The sequence below is a fragment of the Oncorhynchus clarkii genome, chromosome 27 (genome assembly GCF_045791955.1).
Source record: "Oncorhynchus clarkii lewisi isolate Uvic-CL-2024 chromosome 27, UVic_Ocla_1.0, whole genome shotgun sequence".
NCBI lineage: Eukaryota > Metazoa > Chordata > Actinopteri > Salmoniformes > Salmonidae > Oncorhynchus > Oncorhynchus clarkii.
The window spans coordinates 8,682,470-8,705,233 of NC_092173.1; the positions used below are offsets into that span (position 1 = coordinate 8,682,470).

The 22,764-nt window shown below is 41.7% G+C and overlaps 2 protein-coding genes across 3 annotated transcripts; both read left to right on the forward strand.

The window, feature by feature from the left end:
• Positions 1-2,053: 2,053 nt before the first annotated feature.
• LOC139385621 (calpain small subunit 1-like) lies at positions 2,054-7,609 on the forward strand. 2 transcript variants are annotated; one of them, XM_071130838.1, is made up of 11 exons: positions 2,054-2,158; positions 2,465-2,550; positions 2,791-2,827; positions 3,009-3,101; positions 4,226-4,283; positions 4,585-4,649; positions 4,791-4,859; positions 5,130-5,208; positions 6,729-6,845; positions 6,953-7,011; positions 7,155-7,609. In XM_071130838.1, the coding sequence occupies exons 2-11, from the start codon at positions 2,504-2,506 to the stop codon at positions 7,179-7,181; spliced, it is 651 nt and encodes a 216-aa protein (XP_070986939.1). In that variant the 5' UTR covers positions 2,054-2,158; positions 2,465-2,503; the 3' UTR covers positions 7,182-7,609. The 2 variants fall into 2 exon arrangements, with proteins under 2 accessions (XP_070986939.1, XP_070986940.1); XM_071130839.1 differs by lacking the exon at positions 2,054-2,158 and adding an exon at positions 2,284-2,329.
• Positions 7,610-8,033: 424 nt separating this feature from the next.
• On the forward strand, positions 8,034-18,764 carry LOC139386361 (synaptosomal-associated protein 25-like). The gene is made up of 8 exons (XM_071131899.1): positions 8,034-8,162; positions 13,005-13,188; positions 13,669-13,710; positions 13,953-14,001; positions 14,882-14,993; positions 15,278-15,415; positions 17,938-18,082; positions 18,178-18,764. The coding sequence occupies exons 2-8, from the start codon at positions 13,105-13,107 to the stop codon at positions 18,241-18,243; spliced, it is 636 nt and encodes a 211-aa protein (XP_070988000.1). The 5' UTR covers positions 8,034-8,162; positions 13,005-13,104; the 3' UTR covers positions 18,244-18,764.
• Positions 18,765-22,764: the final 4,000 nt, after the last annotated feature.

The following is a 22,764-nucleotide window of genomic DNA, read 5'->3' on the forward strand; positions in this document are numbered from 1 at the left end:
CACAAGCGGTGACAAAATGTCAAAGGTATTAGTACTAGTAGTATTACTACGCCAGATTTGGATAACATTTTGGTAGATTCAAATATTCTGGTTAAAAAACCTGTTTCAAATGATCTGAACAAAATAGCTAAATAGCTAGTAAGGAACGTAGCTAGATGCGAGGGTGAGGGCGGGTAGTCTATGAATGAATGGATCAGATGAATTGTATTGAGTAGTCTTGAGTAGTCTTGAAACACAACTCCATGATAGGATATAAGAATAAAGCAGGCCTAATGAAGACAGAAATGATACAGTCTTACATTGTTTATAATGTAGTGGAATCTGTTACAATGTTACATTGCTGTAGTTACATTGTAGCAGGACTTACAATGCAATCTTCCCAGAAAGTAAAACTAAAGCAAGGCAAGTGTTGTCTCAATGCCTCCTTCTGTAGATTGCGACAGTATATCAACTGTTGAAATAGATTAATCTGGCTAAATAGAGAATGTTCTAAGCCAGCTCTAAGTGTCTCCCGATTATGTTTTGGTAGGACATGATGCTGCGCACAAGAAGACAAGGCAATTACACTGTTGACATTTAAATCAAATCAAATCAAATTGTATTGGTCACATACACGTGTTTAGCAGATGTTATTGCGGTTGTAGTGAAATGCTTGTGTTTCTAGCTCTGACAGTACAGTAATATCTAACAAGTAATATCTAACATTTTCACAACATATGCCCAATACACACAAATCTATGTAAAGGAATGGAATTAAGAATATACAATATATGGACGAGCAATGTCAGAGCGGCATATACTAAGATACAGTAGAATAGTATAGAATACAGTATATACTGTACTTAGGAGATGAGTAATGCAATACATGTAAACATTATTAAAGTGACTAGTGTCCCATTTGTTAGAGTGGCCAGTGATTTCAAGTCTATGTATATAAGCAGCAGACTCTATATGCTAGTGATGGCTATTTAACAGACTGATGGCCTTGAGAAAGAAGCTGTTTTTCAGTCTCTCGGTCCCAGCTTAAAATCCATTTACCCAGCCCGGACACTTTACACGGGCGTATAAAGTGAATAAAAATGTATACAAATAACACTTCTGTCAAGTTCCCCGTCAATAACCTGTTTCCATGGCGCTCGCCACTTGTACTAAGCGCTCCTGCTTGGTCGTCACTAGTTACCACAGACACAAAGTCAAAATTAACTATATTGTAAAAATGTATGAAAAAATTGTAAGATTAATGTTGGCAGTGTGGTTAAGGCTAAGGTTAGGTTTCAAATCAGATTAAGATCAATTGTAGTAATAGGCAGAGTTGAGCCATAATTATGACTTTGTGGATGTGGTAACTAGTGACCACCCTCCTGGTTACGTCACCATGTAGGCGGTCTACCGTGGACACCAAACGGGAGATAATATTTTAACCAGCGAACGACAATGAACGTTCTTATTGGACAAATTCACGCAGTGTGGCTTCTTCTTTTTCGAACGTTTTCATTAGTTTTAGACATCAACATCCCATGCACTTTGTAGGCTAGGCAAATAAGTCTGTATTCCAAATGAAAAAATGCCATTCTAACTAATATTTATTAGGGCATGAAATTACTTTTTTTTTTTGTTAAACAGGATCAGTAAATCACTGAACATTAGGCCTGTCGTGTAGATTACTTTATGAAGACACGGACTACTTCTGTGCATTTATACTGTTTAACATTAAGTTACAAAAGGCTTTTATTGAACACACAGCTTGCTAAAACATCCCTATAGGCTTCCGCCTTCATTCACTGCTCAACATCAACGTTACACCACAAGGCCGATGTACTCTCCTTACCTCATTATGTTAAATCAATGTGAATCATGCATAATAAAAGTGTAGTAAATGTGTAATTAAAAGGTTTTTAAAAAGTCTCATCATCCATAATATAATTATTAAGGAAATACCAGTCCTTCTGATCATAGCACCACAGATTATAGGACCCAGAATCATTGACAACCTGCCTTTCTCTAGGTGCTCCCTAGGCAGGGGTGTGAAGCGCTGAACACCGAGGTAGAATACGAACAACTCTGATGCGTTGAAATATAACTTGTAAAGCTGGTTTTTGTACCTAGTAGGAGTGCCAGAACATCAGTCTTGGTCGACTTTAGCAACGCATTGGTCGCTGTAAGTATTTCCTTAACAAGTTAATCTGACTGTTTCACGTTTGTTTTGCCTTCTTCGTCACTTTTAAAATCTTTTAAAATCTGCTGCAGAGGTTACTATTTGTGCTGCTTACCAATACAGGCGAGGTTGCAGTTTTCTGAGGGAGTCCCACCAATAACACATTTATTACAGGTGGACAAAATGTATATATCTTGCTTTCTCTCTTTTGTCGCCTTTTTGTTTAAGGTGGACAAATGGATTTTCATCAGATGTTGAATGATCAAAATCTTATTATTTTCTTACATTTTTTTAATTTTTTATCTCTAGGCTCCTTTTGTAGATTTTCACCTGTAGTTCCTCTTCAAGATGTTTCTGGCCAAAAAACTCATTGGTGGCATCCTGGATGTTGTGAGGTAGGCCTGGCTCCTTTTAACACACACACACACACACACACACACACACACACACACACACACACACACACACACACACACACACACACACACACACACACACACACACACACACACACACACACAAACAAGCACACACACACACCCTGTCAGGTTACTGACTTAATTTATCCATGATGTTGCACACTCAGTAGTTATTATATAATAATAGACAATGGTCCTTCTGGTTTTCTCCAACAGCAATGTTGACCCCAGTCAATTCGTGCCATCAGAGCCTGTGAGTTAACCCTTTAACAACCTTGATAACATCTCAGAACACTGTCCTAGTCTTATGAACACTGTGGATTGGAAAGTTTTAGAAGTAAACTCTACTCTTTTGAGCAAATGAGCCACAACTGTTGCTGTCCTGCATGCCAGACCGCAGTGTTAACAGAACCTGGTCTGTGTTTGTGTCCTAGCCCCCACCACGCAGACCTCTGGCCTACGCTAAGCCGAACGAGAATGAAGAAGAGACACAGTTTCGCAAGGTGTTCCAGCAACTCGCTGGGGATGTATGTACCTATTGTTTTTCAACTTATGCACTCCTACTACTATCATATCTTATCCTATTCACCTCCGTTATCCAACCGTTAGTGGTTTATTGTAATAGAGAGCAGACCAACGACCAGTGTTAATTAAGTCACAGATTTGTTTGTGGTATCTTTTGAAGTTGGTGCAGCCAACTATCCATGGCATGAATGTTATTTCATTTTCGGGCTGATTGTACACTGGTACAATAAGTGAAGCCCTGTTGTCGCCTCTTGTATCCAAGTTAAGCCTAGTTTGCATTCCAAACCCCTCCCTCCACTTATTCACCCTGCTTCATCTGGAGCCAGACCTCAGAATGTGGTTCATCCAGCCACCCAAAAGATGTTGGAAATTACGCTTCTAATGTGCTGTCTGTCATTCGCTGCTGCCAACCAATAGAAGCCTTTTAGTAGAGTACAGTAAAGACTTTCTGTTGGTTTAAATCATTGATTCTGCCCCCTTTGGTTCTGGCCATGTGTAGTAGCCCAGGGCTCCACAGATGTTCCCCTTCTCAACAGCAACCGTATGCTCATATGACTGCTATTGGATCAGGCAGTGGTGGAGTAAGAAGCTGAGGGTGTGGTTGTTGACAACCCAAAACCCTGGTTTATTCCATAGACAGCAAGAAGAGAGACTGGTTCCTCCTCTCTCTCTATACCTACCATTGTCTGACTCCTGCCTGGTTAGTTTTGTGTGGGTGGGGGTGGAGGCTGTGTGAGTCATATACTGTTGGATACATGTATTACATGTTCTTCTGGGCACTCGTCAGGCAGTGGTTGACTTTAAACTGATGACTAGACGGCCTCATTAAGGCCTTACTCATAAGTGGAGGGAACACAACATGCATATGGAATGAAACCTAAAGACATACCTGTTGCAAATGTACCCGCTGAAAGTTTTGAAGTTGTTCCCATAATTGTGATTCTAATATGTCACGCACAAATACAGAGAGAGCTATGTATTTGGTCCTTGATTGTACTCCTGACACATCTGTTCATTAAAGTAATCTCAGTGTCCTTATCCTTTTGTGAGCTGAGTTGTGACCCAAGTACATGTAGGCATTTACAGCATATGAGGATATACTTGTGTATCTCTCTGTGTATTATAGGACATGGAGGTGAGCCCCACTGAACTGATGAACATCCTCAACAGGATCATTGGCAAACGTGAGTCCTATTCTTACACAAACACCATGCTTGTGTCTATATTTGTCTTTGTCATTGCATTCTTATAGTATTTATATTTCTGTGTGCATGTACCTTATGTTCAAAAGCATGTCTATGCATGCCTTTTTGTATCTACAGTATGTACTCTCTGTACATACACACACACACACACACACACACACACACACACACACACACACACACACATCTACTCATATCTAGACACGGATAATGGAGTTTGTCGAAGCACAAGACTAGTTCCATGGAATGGTTTATTGTGGTCTGTCTGTGTTCATTTCAGGTAGTGACCTGAAGACTGATGGCTTTAGCATCGAGTCATGCAGGAGCATGGTGGCTGTCATGGATGTATCCTTCCACATCAGTGTCTGTATTAGGATGGAGGACTATACTATTCTATACTATTCTATTCTATACTTTACTGTACTGTACTATACTATACTATCAGAGTAGTTGATATTAAGTTTTACCTTAACCCTGAGCACACAGAGCGACAGCTCAGGAAAGCTAGGTTTCCATGAGTTCAAGTTTTTATGGAACAACATCAAGAAATGGCAGGTGAGTTCAGTCCACTTGTTACATTTTTGACAATCGGCACTGTAACAATTGTGTGAAATTATGGACATTTCTGTGAAACGTTTGCCGTGAGCTAGAAATGATTTGCATTTATTTGCAAGGCGTTCATATAAAACCACCTACAACTTCAAATAGTCCTCTTACTCCATTAATGTAAGAATGTTGTTTTATAAATGTCATGTTAATACACTCTTAATAAAAGGTGCTGTGAACTTTGACCTCTTGTGTAACCTTATTTCTGTTCTGATTCAGTGCATCTACATATCAAATGACACGGACCGCTCAGGGCTCATCTCCTCACAAGAGCTTCCTGCTACCTTCAAAGCTGCAGGTGAGCTCAGAGATCATGAGAACCGAAACATGGAAATGCATATTTCTTTGTCATCGTAAGGCCTTTATAACAGTGTCACAACAGTGACAACAAACAGCCATGATAACTGATGAAAGCTAGCTAGTTCCTGCATATACACTACCGTTCAAAAGTTTGGGGTCACTTAGAAATGTCCTTGTTTTTGAAAGAAAAGCGATTTTTTTGTCCAATAAAAAAACATCAAATTGATTAGAAATACAGTGCAGACATTGTTCATGTTGTAAATGACTATTGTAACTGGAAACAGCTGATTTCTAATGAATTATCTTCATAGGCGTACAGAGGCCCATCATCAGTAATCATCACTCCTGTGTTCCAATGCCACGTTGTGTTAGCTAATCCAAGTTTGTCATTTTAAAAGGCTAATTGATCATTGGAAAACCCTTTTGCAATTATGTTAGCAAAGCTGAAACTGTTGTCCTGATTAAAGAAGCAATAAAACTGTCTTTTAGACTAGTTGAGTATCTGGAGCATCAGCATTTGTGGGTTGGATTACAGGTTCAAAATGGCCAGAAATAAATACTTTCTTCTGAACCTCAACAGTCTGTTCTTGTTCTGAGAAATTAAGGCTAATCGATGCGAGAAATTGCCAAGAAACTGAAGATCTCGTACAAAGCTGTGTACTACTCCCTTCATAGAACAGCGCAAACTGGCTCTAACCAGAATAGAAAGAGGAGTGGGAGGCCCCGGTGCACAACAGGGCAAGAGGACAAGCACATTAGAGTGTCTAGTTTGAGAAACAGATGCCTCATAAGTTCTCAACTGGCAGCTTTATTAAATAGTACCCGCAAAACACCAGTCTCAACGTCAACAGTGAAGATGCAACTCCGGGATGCTGGCCTTCTAGGCAGAGTTGCAAAGAAAAATCCATATCTCAGACTGACCAATAAAAATAAAAGATTAAGATGGGCAAAAGAACACAGACACTGGACAGAGGAACTCTGCCTGGAAGGCAAGCATCCCTGAGTCGCCTCTTCACTGTTGACATTGAGACTGGTGTTTTGCTGGTACTATTTAATGAAGCTGCCAGTTGAGAACTTTTGAGGTGTCTGTTTCTCAAACTAGACACTCAAAGGTACTTGTCCTCTTGCTCAGTTGTGCACTGGGGCCTCCCACTCCTCTTTATATTCTGGTTAGAGCCCGTTTGCGCTGTTCTGTGAAGGGAGTTGTACACAGCGTTGTATACAGCGTTGTATGAGATCTTTAGTTTCTTGGCAATTTCTCGCATGGAATAGCCTTCATTTATCAGAACAAGAATAGACTGACGAGTTTCAGAAGAAAGTGCTTTGTTTCTGGCCATTTTGAGCCTGTAATCCAACCAACAAATGCTGACGCTCCAAATACTCAACTAGTCTACAGAAGGCCAGTTTTATTGCTTCTTTAATCAGAACAACAGTTTTCAACAGTGACCCCACACTCTTGAAAGGTAGTGTATGTGTTTGGTCTCATTGGTGTCTCTCTCCTGTTATGTCCATGTGCAGGCTTCCCTCTCAACGACCAGCTCTTCCAGTTGATGGTACGCAGGTACAGTGATGAACAGGGCAACATGGACTTTGACAACTACATTGGGTGCCTGGTCAGACTGGACGCTATGTGTCGTAAGTGACTGATCCTCAATGCTCCCCTGTTCAGTCCGATTATGTTCTTGAATTCAGACTATTTCCTTTTCATTACCCTTCAGTAATAGTGTTTTGTGCATTTTCAGGAGCTTTCAAGACTCTGGACAAAGATGATGATGGAATCATCAAAGTCAACATCCAGGAGGTAAATTAGGTTTCACTATTTTCTCTTTGCATTTGAACGGTGTGTTTAGGGTTAGGGACCATTTTTAAGATGAATGACTGGATATAGGAACTGAAATTAGACCTAAATAACCACACATCTATTGTGTTCTGCTTTATCCACAGTGGCTTCAGTTGACCATGTACTCATAAAACATCAGGGAAAGCCTACAAAAATCCTACATTCATCTCTTCATTTATCTCTCTCTCTTTCTCTTATTTAAGATTTTTATTTCATATGACCATTGTTATTATTGTTTACAGACGTTCATACGTCATTTAGTCATGAATATTCATTCAATTCATCACTAGATGGCAGCATTGCAGCAACACCAGGAAAGCACAAATCCACTTTCTGTCCAATAGGCCAAACTCAAATACCTTTCTATATTCCCAAATATTTTAAAGTTTTGTGTTTTCCTTTTTTCCAGCAAAACACTTGGTCAAACATTCCATACTGCTATGTAATGTAATATATACATTCTAGTGCTCAATAAAGGGGGAAATATTACCTAATACTTGCAGCTATCTCATTTATTACAATTTCTAAATGTTCTGCTTTTGTTCATTAAAGAAATGTTCTCTCATATGTTTGTAAATAACTTTAATATTTTTGTTTTATTGTAGCTTTTTGACTGACTTTTACAAACCAAGTCAATAATAATGTTGATTGTTATTCAGTTATTCATCACTCTTAACTTCCACCTCTGCCGACTAATAGCCGAATCTTTGCTGCCTATTACTTTTATTTACACACTGCATGGGCAAAAGGAGAAGCACAACAGAACAGCGGCTGGTGACGTGCACAGGTCCCCGGACCGTTTCCAGAGCAACGAGAGAGCGGCTGTTCAAGGGGGCGTGATCGCGGAGGAACGACTAGAGACAATAAAATGAGAGACCACTCGCCGGGATGTAACGTCGAAGATAGAGCCACCAATTGGGTGAGTGGGTGGTAATCGGGGCGTGTCATCGGACTTACCTGGGGGCAGAGCGGACCTGGAAGGCAGGAACAAAAACCTTCGAGATGATGCAGAGGGACCGGGTAGATCAATGAACAAACAGGTGACGGATGTTCCAGTGGATTGTTGGGCAAAGTCGAGGCAAACACGACCACCCATATACATTAAGTTAAAGGTAAGTTTAGAGGCGATTTAACAGTGTTTATCACTTTATAGACGTAGGTGGTTTTTATATAATAATATAGGCTATGTGGAGGCTAAGCTTGACCCAACGCATCAACACTGTTTATCTATTTATTTAAGGCCTAAAAGAGTTACAACAAAGACTGGCTAAATCCACTGTTTGATACGTTTGTGAAAGTTAAATACAAAATCAAAAATATAAGTATCTATTCTTGATGTAAACAAACATGCATGTTACTTGGTACTATGTGAACATTTCAATAATAGGTCTCATGAAACACAATTAGCTGAATCCTCCCATTCCTTGTAGCTGCCCAGTCCTTGATGAGGTGATCAATGCTCTTCTTGAAAACATGTTTCTATAACATCATATTGTCTTATTAGTGTTTTAGTGTAGGGGGGTAGATTATTATTCTAGTAGGGGTGTAGAATTAACGGTATTTACTAATCAGTGGTAATTACTATGGTGGCAGTCCTCTTCAGTGGGTAGCCATGATCCGTGATGTCAGAAGCCATGTTCTGCAGTGGACACTCATCTCTGTCCTTTTCAGGGGCCATGCAGGTTGACATTTACAGCAGGTTAACGTTAGACAAATATATAGCTCTGAGCGGGTTGGCAAACACACATGTTGTCAAATAAACACACACATTGTGTTCAGAATCAGACACTGTATGATACTTTCACAAGTTTGTCATCTGTTGAATTTGAGGGGAATCCAATATTCAGATATGTTCCTTCTGATAGGTTAGGCATTGGCTATGTAATGTACATAGGCTATTCATCCATAGTGGTCACTCAGTTTATAGCGCATGACCAGGGGTATCCTTTAGTGTGGGTTACGGGGGGGTTGGTGGGTGGCATGACAACTTGCACTTCATCAAGCAACTGTGCACTCATGGAAGATAATATTACACCCTACACCACCACTTAAGCAGCCTTTTAAAATGCATCAAAAACATGCCAAAAAGGTGCGAATTTCCCCCTAAAATTTTAGGGGATTTTCCTATGCTATGAATCAGCATTCTTGTCTCATTTCAGCCCTTCTGTTTTATTCGTTCCTCAAACGTGCTATGAGAACACCCTAACTTACTTCCTCTGCTTGTCCTATAACTATGTGGATTGGGACTGTGACTTTCTTTCATATTCGTTCTGTTCTTCTATTTAAGCATACGAAATCAGGCACGTGTTGCACATAATACTTCACAGCTTTTTTTAATAGAGTAAGTTCTGTGTCTAAAAGATAGGCAACCCTGTTATATGTCTCCCTCGTGAGTTGTCAAAATGGCTGTCATGACCATCAACGATGTGATGCGTAGGTGGGTGAGTGGGAGTGCAACAGGAAGCCTTTGGTTGAGATGTATTGTCTGTCTCACTCATCTGTCTATCTGGTACAGCAGATACAGTGGTCATTGAATCAAGGGCAGGAGACAGGAAATCTGCACGGAGATAAAACAGCTCTGGTTCAAAGTTCTCAAAGTCTCATTCCAGGTGTGACTCCACAGAAAACCAGCTTTTCATATGGGCATCCTTTTATTTATTTTTTTAGTTCAAATCAAAATCAAATCAAATGTATTTATATAGCCCTTCTTACATCAGCTGATGTCACAAAGTGCTGTACAGAAACCCAGCCTAAAACCCCAAACAGCAAGCAATGCAGGTGTAGAAGCACGGTGGCTAGGAAAAACTCCCTAGAAAGGCCAAAACCTAGGAAGAAACCTAGAGAGGAACCTAGGAAGAAACCTAAAGAGGAACCAGGCTATGAGGGTTCGCCAGTCCTCTTCTGGCTGTGCCGGGTGGAGATTATAACAGAACATGGCCAAGATGTTCAAATGTTCATAAATGACCAGCATGGTCAAATAATAATAATCACAGTAGTTGTCAAGGGTGCAACAGGTCAGCACCTCAGGAGTAAATGTTAGTTGGCTTTTCATAGCCGATCATTCAGAGTAGCTCTACCGCTCCTGCTGTCTCTAGAGAGTTTAAAACAGCAGGTCTGGGACAGGTAGCACGTCCGGTGAACAGGTCAGGGTTCCATAGCCGCAGGCAGAACAGTTGAAACTGGAGCAGCAGCACGGCCAGGTGGACTGGGGACAGCAAGGAGTCATCATGCCAGGTAGTCCTGAGGCATGGTCCTAGGGCTCAGGTCCTCCGAGAGAGAGAAAGAAAGAGAGAAAGAGAGAATTAGAGAGAGCATACTTAAATTCACACAGGACACCGGATAAGACAGGAGAAATACTCGAGATATAACAGACTGACCCTAGCCCCCCGACACATAAACTACTGCAGCATAAATACTGGAGGCTGAGACAGGAGGGGTCAGGAGACACTGTGGTCCCATCTGACGATACCCCCGGACAGGGCCAAACAGGCAGGATATAACCCCACCCACTTTGCCAAAGCACAGCCCCCACACCACTAGAGGGATATCTTTAACCACCAACTTACCATCCTGAGACAAGGCTGAGTATAGCCCACAAAGATCTCCGCCACGGCACAACCCAAGGGGGTGCGCCAACCCAGACAGGAAGATCACGTCAGTGATTTCACCTTTAGTTAACCTGGTAGTTCAGTTGAGAACAAGTTTTCATTTACAACTATAACCTGGCCAAGATAAAGCAAAGCAGTGCGACACAAAAAACACAGTTACACATGGGATAAACAAATGTACAGTCAATAACACAATAGAAACATCTATAAACAGTGTGTGCAAATGTAGTAAGATTAGGGAGGTAAGGCAACAAATGGACCATAGTAGCGAAATAATTACAATTTTACAATTAAACACTGGAGTGATAGATGTGCAGAAGATGAAGGTGCAAGTAGGGATGAGGTAGTTGGATCGGCTATTTACAGTTGGGCTGTGTACAGGTGCAATGATCGGTAAACTGCTCTTACAGCTGATGCTTAAAGTTAGTGAGGGAGATATAAGACACTAGCTTCAGTGATTTGTGCAATTCGTTCCAGTCATTGGCAGCAGAGAACTGGAAGGAAAGGCGGCCAAAGGAGGAGTTGGCTTTGGGGATAACCAGTGAAATATACCGGCTGGAGCGTGTGCTATGGCTGGGTGCTGCTATGGTGACCAGTGAGCTGAGATAAGGCGGGGCTTTACCCAGCAAAGACATATAGATGACCTGGAGCCAGTGGGTTTGGCGACGAATATGAAGCGAGGGCCAGCCAACGAGAGCATACAGGTTGCAGTGTTGGGTAGTATATGGGGCTTTGGTGACAAAACGGATGGCACTGTGATAGACTACATCCAATTTGCTGAGTAGAGTGTTGGAGGCTATTTTGTAAATGACATCGCCAAAGTCAAGGATTGGTAGGGAAGTCAGTTTTACGAGGGTATGTTTGGCAGCATGAGTGAAGGATGCTTTGTTGCGAAATAGGAAGCCGATTCTATATCTAATTTTGGATTGGAGATGCTTAATGTGAGTCTGGAAGGAGAGTTTACAGTCTAACCAGACACCTAGGTATTTGTAGGTGTCCACATATTCTAAGTCAGAGCCGTCCAGAGTAGTGATGCTAGACGGGCGGGCGGGTGCAGGCAGCGATCGGTTGAAGAGCATGCATTTAGTTTTACTTGCATTTAAGAGCAGTTGGAGGCCACGGAAGGAGTGTTGTACGACATTGAATCTTGTCTGGAGGTTTGTTAACACAGTGTCCAAAGAGGGGCCAGAAGTATACATAATGGTGTTGTCTGCGTAAAGGTGGATCAGAGAATCACCAGCAGCAAAAGCGACATCATTGATGTATACAGAGAAAAGAGTCGGCCCGAGAATTGAACCCTGTGGCACCCCCATAGAGACTGCCAGAGGTCTGGACAACAGGCCCTCTGATTTGACACACTGAACTCTATCTGAGAAGTAGTTGGTGAACCAGGCGAGGCAGTCATTTGAGAAACCAAGGCTGTTGAGTCTGCCGATGTCAATCACCGCATTCTCAGAGTCAAAAGCCTTGGCCAGGTCGATGAAGACGGCTGCACAGTATTGTCTTTTATCGATGGCGGTTATGATATCGTTTAGAACCTTGAGCGTGGCTGAGGTGCACCCATCCTTATACAACAACTTCTAACCGTCATCATATATACAGTACTTGTCACAATCTTTGCAGCCCTTCATTCCCAGACAAAACATACTGTTGTTAGTTCTGGTTGTCTCTTTTCTTTCCTTCTGTCTTCCTCCCTCCCCCACCTCTCTCCCTCTTTTTCTCTCTCCATTTCTTTCTCTCCCTCTCCTCTTGTCTCTCAGCATGTTGCCTGGGTGAGGCAGGTGGTGATTAATGGTAATTATAAGGAGGCTGCTGCATGGTGCACTGTCATCTCGACTCCCTCACAACAGAATGGAAGGAGTGTATGTGAGATGCATGTACTGTAGGTGAAAGAGTCTGAGGAACAAGAGAGGTTTTGTGAAATAGGCACCAATTATGTTAAGCAATGAATGGAATATGATCTGAAAGTATAGGCAGTAGAGGCACAGAGTCGAGTGGGGATGGAGAGGGGTGAGGAGAAAACAAGCAGGGTAGAAAATTCAGTGATCAAACTGATATGCCAGGTGCAAATATTCAGGTTTTCAGAACTATGGGGCTCCAATGGCGGCTGAGAGAAAGGCTGTGCAGCCACAGAGTTGAACCAACAGATCATGTTGAAATCATGACTGATCCAATGTGTCCTTAATAGTATTGTTCCATGTCCTCAAGCTCACTCAAAGAGCAATGGGTAATTAGAGAGGACATTTTCTGGGTGATACTGCCTAGATTTTCTAATTACTGTACTCTGCACAAAAACTGCCCATAAAGAGCTCTGCACTGTTGCACTGTTTTCATTGTCTTTACCAGGACTGGTGTCAAAGCCACCTGATGCACTAGCCTTGCTTCTTGGGAAAGAGGCTCCTGAGCAAACCAGACAGACTGTGCTGTCCTTCCGCGGCTTCTGCAGATGTCAGGCAAGATGGCTGCCGACTCGCCCGTGAGGACAGAGCAGGAGGAGCTGCAGAGGAGGGCCAACCAGGTAACAGATGAGGTAATGTCACATATCATCTCAAGAGCACTAACTTCTTTAACTTTGAAATATCAACAACAGAAGGTTCAGTTGCACTTTTTTAAGATCAATACACAATTTCCCCATAGCCGTTGGCTGTTGACCATTGGCCCCCACGATAAAGGGTAAATCATGCCTGGAGCTATAGAAAAGGTTACCTGCCATACCCGGGCATTGTTTTCAGAGTTGCAATATCAAGGGATTACACAGTGACATCACCCTAAGCCACTCTCCCAGAGGGTTTTTTCCCTTGAGTAAAGGTCACTTACAGCACATCACATCTAATTCCCAGTCCAATTACTTCAGCATCAGCAAATTCCCTGGAGAAAGGCCCCAGCATTCTGTACAAACACATTCTTGGCACACAGACCACTGAAATGAGTCTGTTTATGTTTTTAGTCCTGTATCTAAGGTAACTCAATCCTCTAATGGTGTCCTGTCTCTCTGACCCTTCTCATCCAGTCCCTGGAGAGTACCCGTCGTATGATGCAGCTAGTAGAGGAGGTATGGGAGACTCAGCACCTGCCACTCACTCTGCCTCTGTTGACCAAATCCCTAATAATGACACGTCGTCGTCATTATAATCACAGCATCTCTGGTTGATTTCTTTTGGCAGCCTACCGATAATGTACTCCATTCATTCAGTCCTTTAACCGAAGAGTCTTAATTTGATTCAATGCAAAAATCATGAACATTATAGCCACATTATGGTGAATCTAATCTAATGCCATTTCTGATCTCAACAGAGCAAAGATTCAGGAATACGGGCCCTGGTCATGCTGGACGAACAAGGAGGTAATGAAATGGACGTTATATAATCATTTTCTCCCATTGGAAGATGTGGACACATCGATGTCAATCTTACAAAAGAAACCTTAGAGGGTCCTTGTTCTTGTGTGTATATCCATACGTGGGTGCTCATGTTTTTGTCAGTATACTAGATGAGTGTAGGCTATGTGTGTGTCTGCTTTTGTGTGTATGTACTGTATGTGTGTGTTCCCTCCTGTGTCTCTCCTATCCACCCTACTCATGTTCTCCACCTGCCCCATATGGGCAGAGCAACTGGACCGCATCGATGGGGGGATGGATCAAATCAACAAGGATATGAAAGAGGCTGAGAAAAACCTCACTGACATGGCCAAGTGTTGTGGCCTGTGCATCTGGCCCCGCATCAAGTAGGTCTGCCCTGCTCTGTGGACACCTGTCATTTGTGTGTCACCTGAGTGCCCGTCAGGCCAACCGGCAACCAGACAGTCTGTCTGTCCATCCATCCCGCCTCTGCTCCAGTCCATGATTCATTTTGTGTCTGTTTTTGTTTTGCTCCATTATGAGATTGGGTGACTAGAAGTCTGTAGCAAAGTTAACTACAAGAAAATGATGGTCATGTCCCAAAACATTTATATTTTACAAACAATACAGCTTCTACTAACACAATACCAGACATTTTATGGACCTGTGTGTACCATTATTAAATCATTTGTGTCCTGTTCTCAGTTTTGGGGTTTGCACATACCATATTTGTGCAATTGCATTATGCTTGACCGCTGGCTTTCCTTTGTCAGTTGGGGGCTTTGGTGATAGAACAGTTTTGTGTTATATTACGTTCTCCCTCATTCTCCCCACTTTCCTCCACCTCTCCCATTCCTACCCTTCCCTCACGTTTTGCGTTGTCCAGAGCAACTGGAGCGGATTGAGGAGGGCCTGGACCAGATCAACTCGGATATGAAGGAGGCTGAAAAGAACCTCACAGACCTGGGCAAATGCTGCGGTCTGTGTTCCTGTGATAAGTAGGTGTTGGCAGGTGGGAGGGGTCATGAGTGTCAGGAGCAGATGGGGATAACATGGTTCCTTCCTCAAGTATTAATGTGCATGTCTGTGTGCCGGTCTTTACAGTTTGTTTGCCAGTTGTTGCGCATAAGACTCCTTCTTGCTTGGCTTAAGATCATAAGTTGTGTTTATTTCATGCAGGTGACCCTTTGTTGTACTCTTGAGTTAACACAATGTACTGTGGTATGAAGATTTGTGTGTATGGCTGTCTGATGTGCTCTGTCCTGTCTGTGCCTCTGCATAGGCTGAAGGACTTTGAGGAGAGTGGTGCCTATAAGAAGGTGTGGGGGAACAACCAGGATGGGGTGGTGTCCGGGCAACCGTCCTCACGCGTGGTGGATGAGAGAGAGCAGATGATCATGAGCGGAGGCTACATAAGCAAGTAATAATGGTCAATGGCATGACAACCCCAATAGCAAGGCAACAAATCCCAATACTCAAAGACGTGCACATGCCCTCACTATTCCTAAGAGAACGACAGCTTATTTTTGTTGTACACACATACAGTAGGCCTATATCACACCATTATGGATATGGGCTAATAATTCAAAAAATTTCTCCATAGAAAAGTCTTGGGCCGCTAATTCCAAACAGCGTAAAAAAAAAACATTAAAAAAAACTGAAAAAACGTATTTAATTTTAATAGACAAAAATGATGAATTCAGGAATTTAGATTTCATTGTAATGTTTGAGCATAAGAACACAAATGAGCTTAAAACTGCTAAATGTTCACTCAGCTTCATAGCAGAATGTATAGAGTTGCAGGAAATTATCTTTGAAACTGCAACATTTCTCTCAGGTCGATGGAAAAATTTGTAAAATTGCTAGAAATTGGCTTTAAAACACAAAGATCCTTTCCGACACAACAGCCACCGAAGCCTTTTTTTGATCCAGAAAAAAATCTTGAACTCTGATGCAGCCTGCACATATTTTTTGGTTTACAAGTATTTTCTGATGAATTTGGCCATTGAAAATACTTGCTCATTTATAGCACCAAGGACTGTGTACCTAACAGAGGCTGTGTGTGGCAGCCGGGGGATATTTACTCTTGTCTATAACACATTGACATATAGGACCAGTCACCTGTCATGTGCGGTAGGAGCACCTGGCCAAACAGAGGACATTTATACAAACCTATGCCCCTCCCTGGATGCAAGGAAAACACGCCTTCCGAAAACAATGATGTACTGAAACTTACAGTGCCTTGCGAAAGTATTCGGCCCCCTTGAACTTTGCGACCTTTTGCCACATTTCAGGCTTCAAACATAAAGATATAAAACTGTATTTTTTTTGTGAAGAATCAACAACAAGTGGGACACAATCATGAAGTGGAACGACATTTATTGGATATTTCAAACTTTTTTAACAAATCAAAAACGGAAAAATTGGGCGTGCAAAATTATTCAGCCCCTTTACTTTCAGTGCAGCAAACTCTCTCCAGAAGTTCAGTGAGCATCTCTGAATGATCCAATGTTGACCTAAATGACTAATAATGATAAATACAATCCACCTGTGTGTAATCAAGTCTCCGTATAAATGCACCTGCACTGTGATAGTCTCAGAGGTCCGTTAAAAGCGCAGAGAGCATCATGAAGAACAAGGAACACACCAGGCAGGTCCGAGATACTGTTGTGAAGAAGTTTAAAGCCGGATTTGGATACAAAAAGATTTCCCAAGCTTTAAACATCCCAATGAGCACTGTGCAAGCGATAATATTGAAATGGAAGGAGTATCAGACCACTGCAAATCTACCAAGACCTGGCCGTCCCTCTAAACCTTCAGCTCATACAAGGAGAAGACTGATCAGAGATGCAGCCAAGAGGCCCATAATCACTCTGGATGAACTGCAGAGATCTACAGCTGAGGTGGGAGACTCTGTCCATAGGACAACAATCAGTCGTATATTGCACAAATCTGGCCTTTATGGAAGAGTGGCAAGAAGAAAGCCATTTCTTAAAGATTTTCCATAAAAAGTGTTGTTTAAAGTTTGCCACAAGCCACCTGGGAGACACATGTGGAAGAAGGTGCTCTGGTCAGATGAAACCAAAATTGAACTTTTTGGCAACAATGCAAAACGTTATGTTTGGCGTAAAAGCAACACAGCTGAACACACCATCCCCGCTGTCAAACATGGTGGTGGCAGCATCATGGTTTAGGCCTGCTTTTCTTCAGCAGGGACAGGGAAGATGGTTAAAATTGATGGGAAGATGGATGGAGCCAAATACAGGACCATTCTGGAAGAAAACCTGATGGAGTCTGCAAAAGACCTGAGACTGGGACAGAGATTTGTCTTCCAACAAGACAATGATCCAAAACATAAAGCAAAATCTACAATGGAATGGTTCAAAAATAAACATATCCAGGTGTTAGAATGGCCAAGTCAAAGTCCAGACCTGAATCCAATCGAGAATCTGTGGAAAGAACTGAAAACTGCTGTTCACAAATGCTCTCCATCCAACCTCACTGAGCTCGAGCTGTTTTGCAAGGAGGAATGGGAAAAAATGTCAGTCTCTTAATGTGCAAAACTGATAGAGACATACCCCAAGCAACTTACAGCTGTAATCGCAGCAAAAGGTGGCGCTACAAAGTATTAACTTAAGGGGGCTGAATAATTGTGCACGCCCAATTTTTCAGTTTTTGATTTGTTAAAAAAGTTTGAAATATCCAATAAATGTCGTTCCACTTCATGATTGTGTCCCACTTGTTGTTGATTCTTCACAAAAAAATACAGTTTTATATCTTTATGTTTGAAGCCTGAAATGTGGCAAAAGGTCGCAAAGTTCAAGGGGGCCGAATACTTTCGCAAGGCACTGTATGTTAAATGTACAAACTGACATCTGCAAATTCTACATTCTGCCGGTGTGTTTTCTCTTTATCTGTATTTCTGTCTTATCTTTCTGTCAGGGTGACAAATGATGCACGCGAAGATGAGATGGAGGAGAATCTGGGACATGTAGGCAGCATTATAGGCAACCTGAAGAGCATGGCACTGGACATGGGCAATGAGATCGACACGCAGAATGTCCAGATTGACCGCATTCAGGGCAAGGTCAGTCCTATAGTACCTGCCATACAGCTATTTATTCAATAGCAATAGATGACCAATTCTGTGTTGAACATGAACCTAATGTGTTGTTTTTACAGGCCATTCTCAATGTATCCCGCATCGACGCTGCCAATCAGAAAGCTAACAATCTAATGAAGAGATAAAGAGGAGGATTGTCCGTCTCTGCTGTGTGATCTTATCTACTCCCTGTCGTTCTGTGCCAATATGCGTTCAGTGACCCACATAGAAAATCTGCCAAATGATCGTGTATGCCTTATCCTAAAGTCTGAGCAGCAGGGTACACATCATTATTCATACCTGGCTCTACATTAACCCTAGTCTGTTTGCCAGTCTCTGTTCAGTTATTACATTCCACTCTTGGTACTCCATGTCACATGTCACATGACAAAAAAAAAAGAGTACAAGAAGTGGAACGCTAGAGAGACTGGTACCCAGATACCCAGCCTGTACCACACTGCTGCCATCTGTTGGCTAGATTATTTTCTAGAAACGAGATACACATCCCCTTCGCTCTTTCACCATCCTCCCTCTGGTCCTCTTTCGATGCCCGTCCTCTATGGAGCCAGATACCTGCCATAAGATTGAACGTACAGTACCCGTGAAAAGTTTGGACACACCTACTCATTCAAGGGCTTTTCTTTCTTTTTTTTAAACAATTTTCTACATTGTAGAATAATAGTGAAGACATCAAAACTATGAAACAACACATATGGAATCATGTAGTAACCAGAGATTCTTCAAAGTAGCCACCCTTTGCCGTGATGACCGCTTTGCACACTCTTGGCATTCTCCTAACCAGTTTCATGAGGAAAATGCTTTTCCAACAGTCGTGAAGGAGTTCCCACTTGTTGGCTGCTTTTCCTTCACTCGGTCCAACTCATTCCAAACCATCTCAATTGGATTGAGGTCAGGTGATTGTGGAGGCCAGGTCATCTGATGTAGCACTACATCACTCTCCTTCTTGGTGAAATAGCCCTTACACAGCCTGGAGGTGTGTTGGGTCATTGTCCTGTTGAAAAACAAATGATAGTCCCACTAAGCGCAATCCAGATGGGATGGCGTATAACTGCAGAATACTGTGGTAGCTGTGCTGGTTAACTGTGCCTAGAATTCTAAATAAATCACACACCATCACACCTCCTCCATGCTTCACGGTGGGAACCACATGTAGAGATCATCCTCTCACCTACGCCGCACCTCACAAAGACAAGGTGGTTGGAACCAAAAATCTCAAATTTGGACTCATCAGACCAAAGGACAGATTTCCACCAGTCTAATGTCCATTGCTCGTGTTTCTTGGCCCAAACAAGTCTCTTATTCTTAGTAGTGGTTTCTTTGCAGCAATTCGACCATGAAGGCCTGATTCACTCAGTCTCCTCTGAACAGTTGATGTTGACATGTGTCTGTTACTTGAACTCTGTGAAGCAAGTTATTTGGGCTGCAATTTCTGAGGCTGGTGACTCAAATGAACTTATTCTCTGCAGCAGAGATAACTCTGGGTCTTACTTTTCTGTGGCTGTCCTCATGAGAGCCAGTTTCGTCATAGCGCTTGATGGTTTTTACAACCGCACTTGAAGAAACTTTCAAAGTTCTTGAAATGTTCTGTATTGACTGACCATGTCTTAAAGTAATGATTGACTGTTGTTTCTCTTTGATTATTTGAGCTGTCCTTGCCATAATATGGACTTGGTCTTTTGCCAAATAGGGCTATCTTCTGTTTACCACCCCTACCTTGTCACAACACAACTGATTGGCTCAAACGCATTAAGAAGGAAAGAAATTCCACAAATTGACTTTTGTCAAGGCACACATATTCATTGAAATGCATTCCAGGTGACTACCTCATGAACTTGGTTGACAGAATGCCAAGAGTGTGCAATGCTGTCATCAAGGCAAAGGATGGCTACTTTGAAGAATCAAATATATATTTTGATTTGTTTAACACTTTTTTGGTTACTACATGATTCCGTGTGTTATTTCATAGTTTTGATTTCTTCACTATTATTCTACAATGTAGAAAATAGTAAAAAAAATTAAGAAAAAACCTTGAATGAGTAGGTGTGTCCAAACTTTTGACTGGTACTGCACGTATCGTTACAATCGTAAGAAAATCCATACGTAAATTGTTAGGATCGTAAGAAAAGCCATGCGTGAAACAAAATGTAATCTGCGCACATACAAAGCACCATGTTACGATTACGGATTAACATTTTAAGCTTGAACAAATCTTGTGTTGCAATTCTGACATACAATAATACCTTTCACAGTTTTGGCAGTTTCATCTCACCAACAAAAAAACGTACAGCAAACGTCCTGTGAGGAGTGTTACCCGAACAAGCACAACACAGTATATACAAAATAGAAGTCAGGGAAACCGGAAAGGGGTATGCTGCACATTTTCAATTTAAGTCTCCATTTTCTATTACTCCTCAGTTGAATTTACTTCACATTTAGATAGCTAATGTAATGGTTTGTTTGCCAGTGCAAGTCTAGATAGCACTAGCTGAAATATGCCTACAACAGTGAAGTTTCAGTCCGCTAGGTGCATCTCTACTGCATGGATAAATCTCTGGGTGACGTGGACATCCCCATGCATGCACCTTATCAAAATATGACTAATTCAATATTGCACCATTCCACTCACTGGGCCCTGTCTGCAATCATAATCAGTAATATATACCAGTGGTGTAAAGTACTTAAGTAAAAATACTTTAAGGTACTACTTAAGTAGTTTTGTGTGGTATCTGTACTTCACTTTATTATTTATATTTTTGAGAACCTTTACTTCACTACATTCCTAAAGAAAATTATGTACTTTTTACTCCATACATTTTACCTGACACTCAAAAGTACTCGTTACACTTATCAAGAGAACATCCCTGGTCACCTCTACTGCCTCTGATCTGGCCGGACTCACTAAACACAAATGCTCTGTTTTTGAATGATGCCTGAGTGTTGGAGTGTGCCCTTGGCTATCTGTAAATTAAAAAAAACACGAACAATTGTGCCATATGGTTTGCTTAATATAAGGAATTTGAAATTATGTATTATTTTACTTTTGATACATACAGTGGGGCAAAAAAATATTTAGTCAGCCACCAATTGTGCAAGTTCTCCCACTTAAAAAGATGAGAGAGGCCTGTAATTTTCATCATAGGTACACTTCAACTATGACCGACAAAATGAGAAGGAAAAGAAATCCTGAAAATCACATTATAGGATTTTTAATTAATTTATTTGCAAATTATGGTGGAAAATAAGTATTTGGTCAATAACAAAAGTTTATCTCAATACTTTGTTATATACCCTTTGTTGGCAATGACAGAGGTCAAACGTTTTCTGTAAGTCTTCACAAGGTTTTCACACACTGTTGCTGGTATTTTGGCCCATTCCTCCATGCAGATCTCCTCTAGAGCAGTGATGTCAACTCCCTCCAAAGATTTTCTATGGGGTTGAGATCTGGAGACTGGCAAGGCCACTCCAGGACCTTGAAATGCTTCTTACGAAGCCACTCCTTCGTTGCCCGGGCGGTGTGTTTGGGATCATTGCCATGTTGAAAGACCCAGCCACGTTTCATCTTCAATGCCCTTGCTGATGGAAGGAGATTTTCACTCAAAATCTCACGATACATGGTCCCATTCAATATTTCCTTTACACGGATCAGTCGTCCTGGTCCCTTTGCAGAAAAACAGCCCAAAGCATGATGTTTCCACCCCCAGTCTTCACAGTAGGTATGGTGTTCTTTGGATGCAACTCAGCATTCTTTGTCCTCTCAAACACGACGAGTTGAGTTTTTACCAAAAAGTTATATTTTGGTTTCATCTGACCATATGACATTCTCCCAATCTTCTTCTGGATCATGCAAATGCTCTATAGCAAACATCAGACAGGCCTGGACATGTACTGGCTTAAGCAGGGGGACACGTCTGGCACTGCAGGATTTGAGTCCCTGGCGGCGTAGTGTGTTATTGATGGTAGGCTTTGTTACTTTGGTCCCAGCTCTCTGCAGGTCATTCACTAGGTCCCCCTGTGTGGTTCTGGGATTTTTGCTCACCGTTCTTGTGATCATTTTGACCCCACGGGGTGAGTTCTTGCATGGAGCCCCTGATTAAGGGAGATTATCAGTGGTCTTGTATGTCTTCCATTTCCTAATAATTTCTCCCACAGTTGATTTCTTCAAACCAAGCTGCTTACTTATTGCAGATTCAGTCTTCCAGCCTGGTGCAGGTCTACAATTTGTTTCTGGTGTCCTTTGACAGCTCTTTGGTCTTGGCCATAGTGGAGTTTGGAGTGTGACTGTTTGAGGTTGTGGACAGGTGTCTTTTATACTGATAACAAGTTCAAACAGGTGCCATTAATACAGGTAACGAGTGGAGGACAGAGGAGCCTCTTAAAGAAGAAGTTACAGGTCTGTGAGAGCCAGAAATCTTGCTTGTTTGTAGGTGACCAAATACTTATTTTCCACCATAATTTGCAAATAAATTCATTAAAAATCCTACAATTTGATTTTCTGGATTTTTTTTCTTCTAATTTTGTCTGTCATAGTTGAAGTGAACCTATGATGAAAATTACAGGCCTCTCATATATTTAAGTGGGAGAACTTGCACAATTGGTGGCTGACTAAATACTTTTTTGCCCCACTGTAAGTACATTTTTGCAATTAC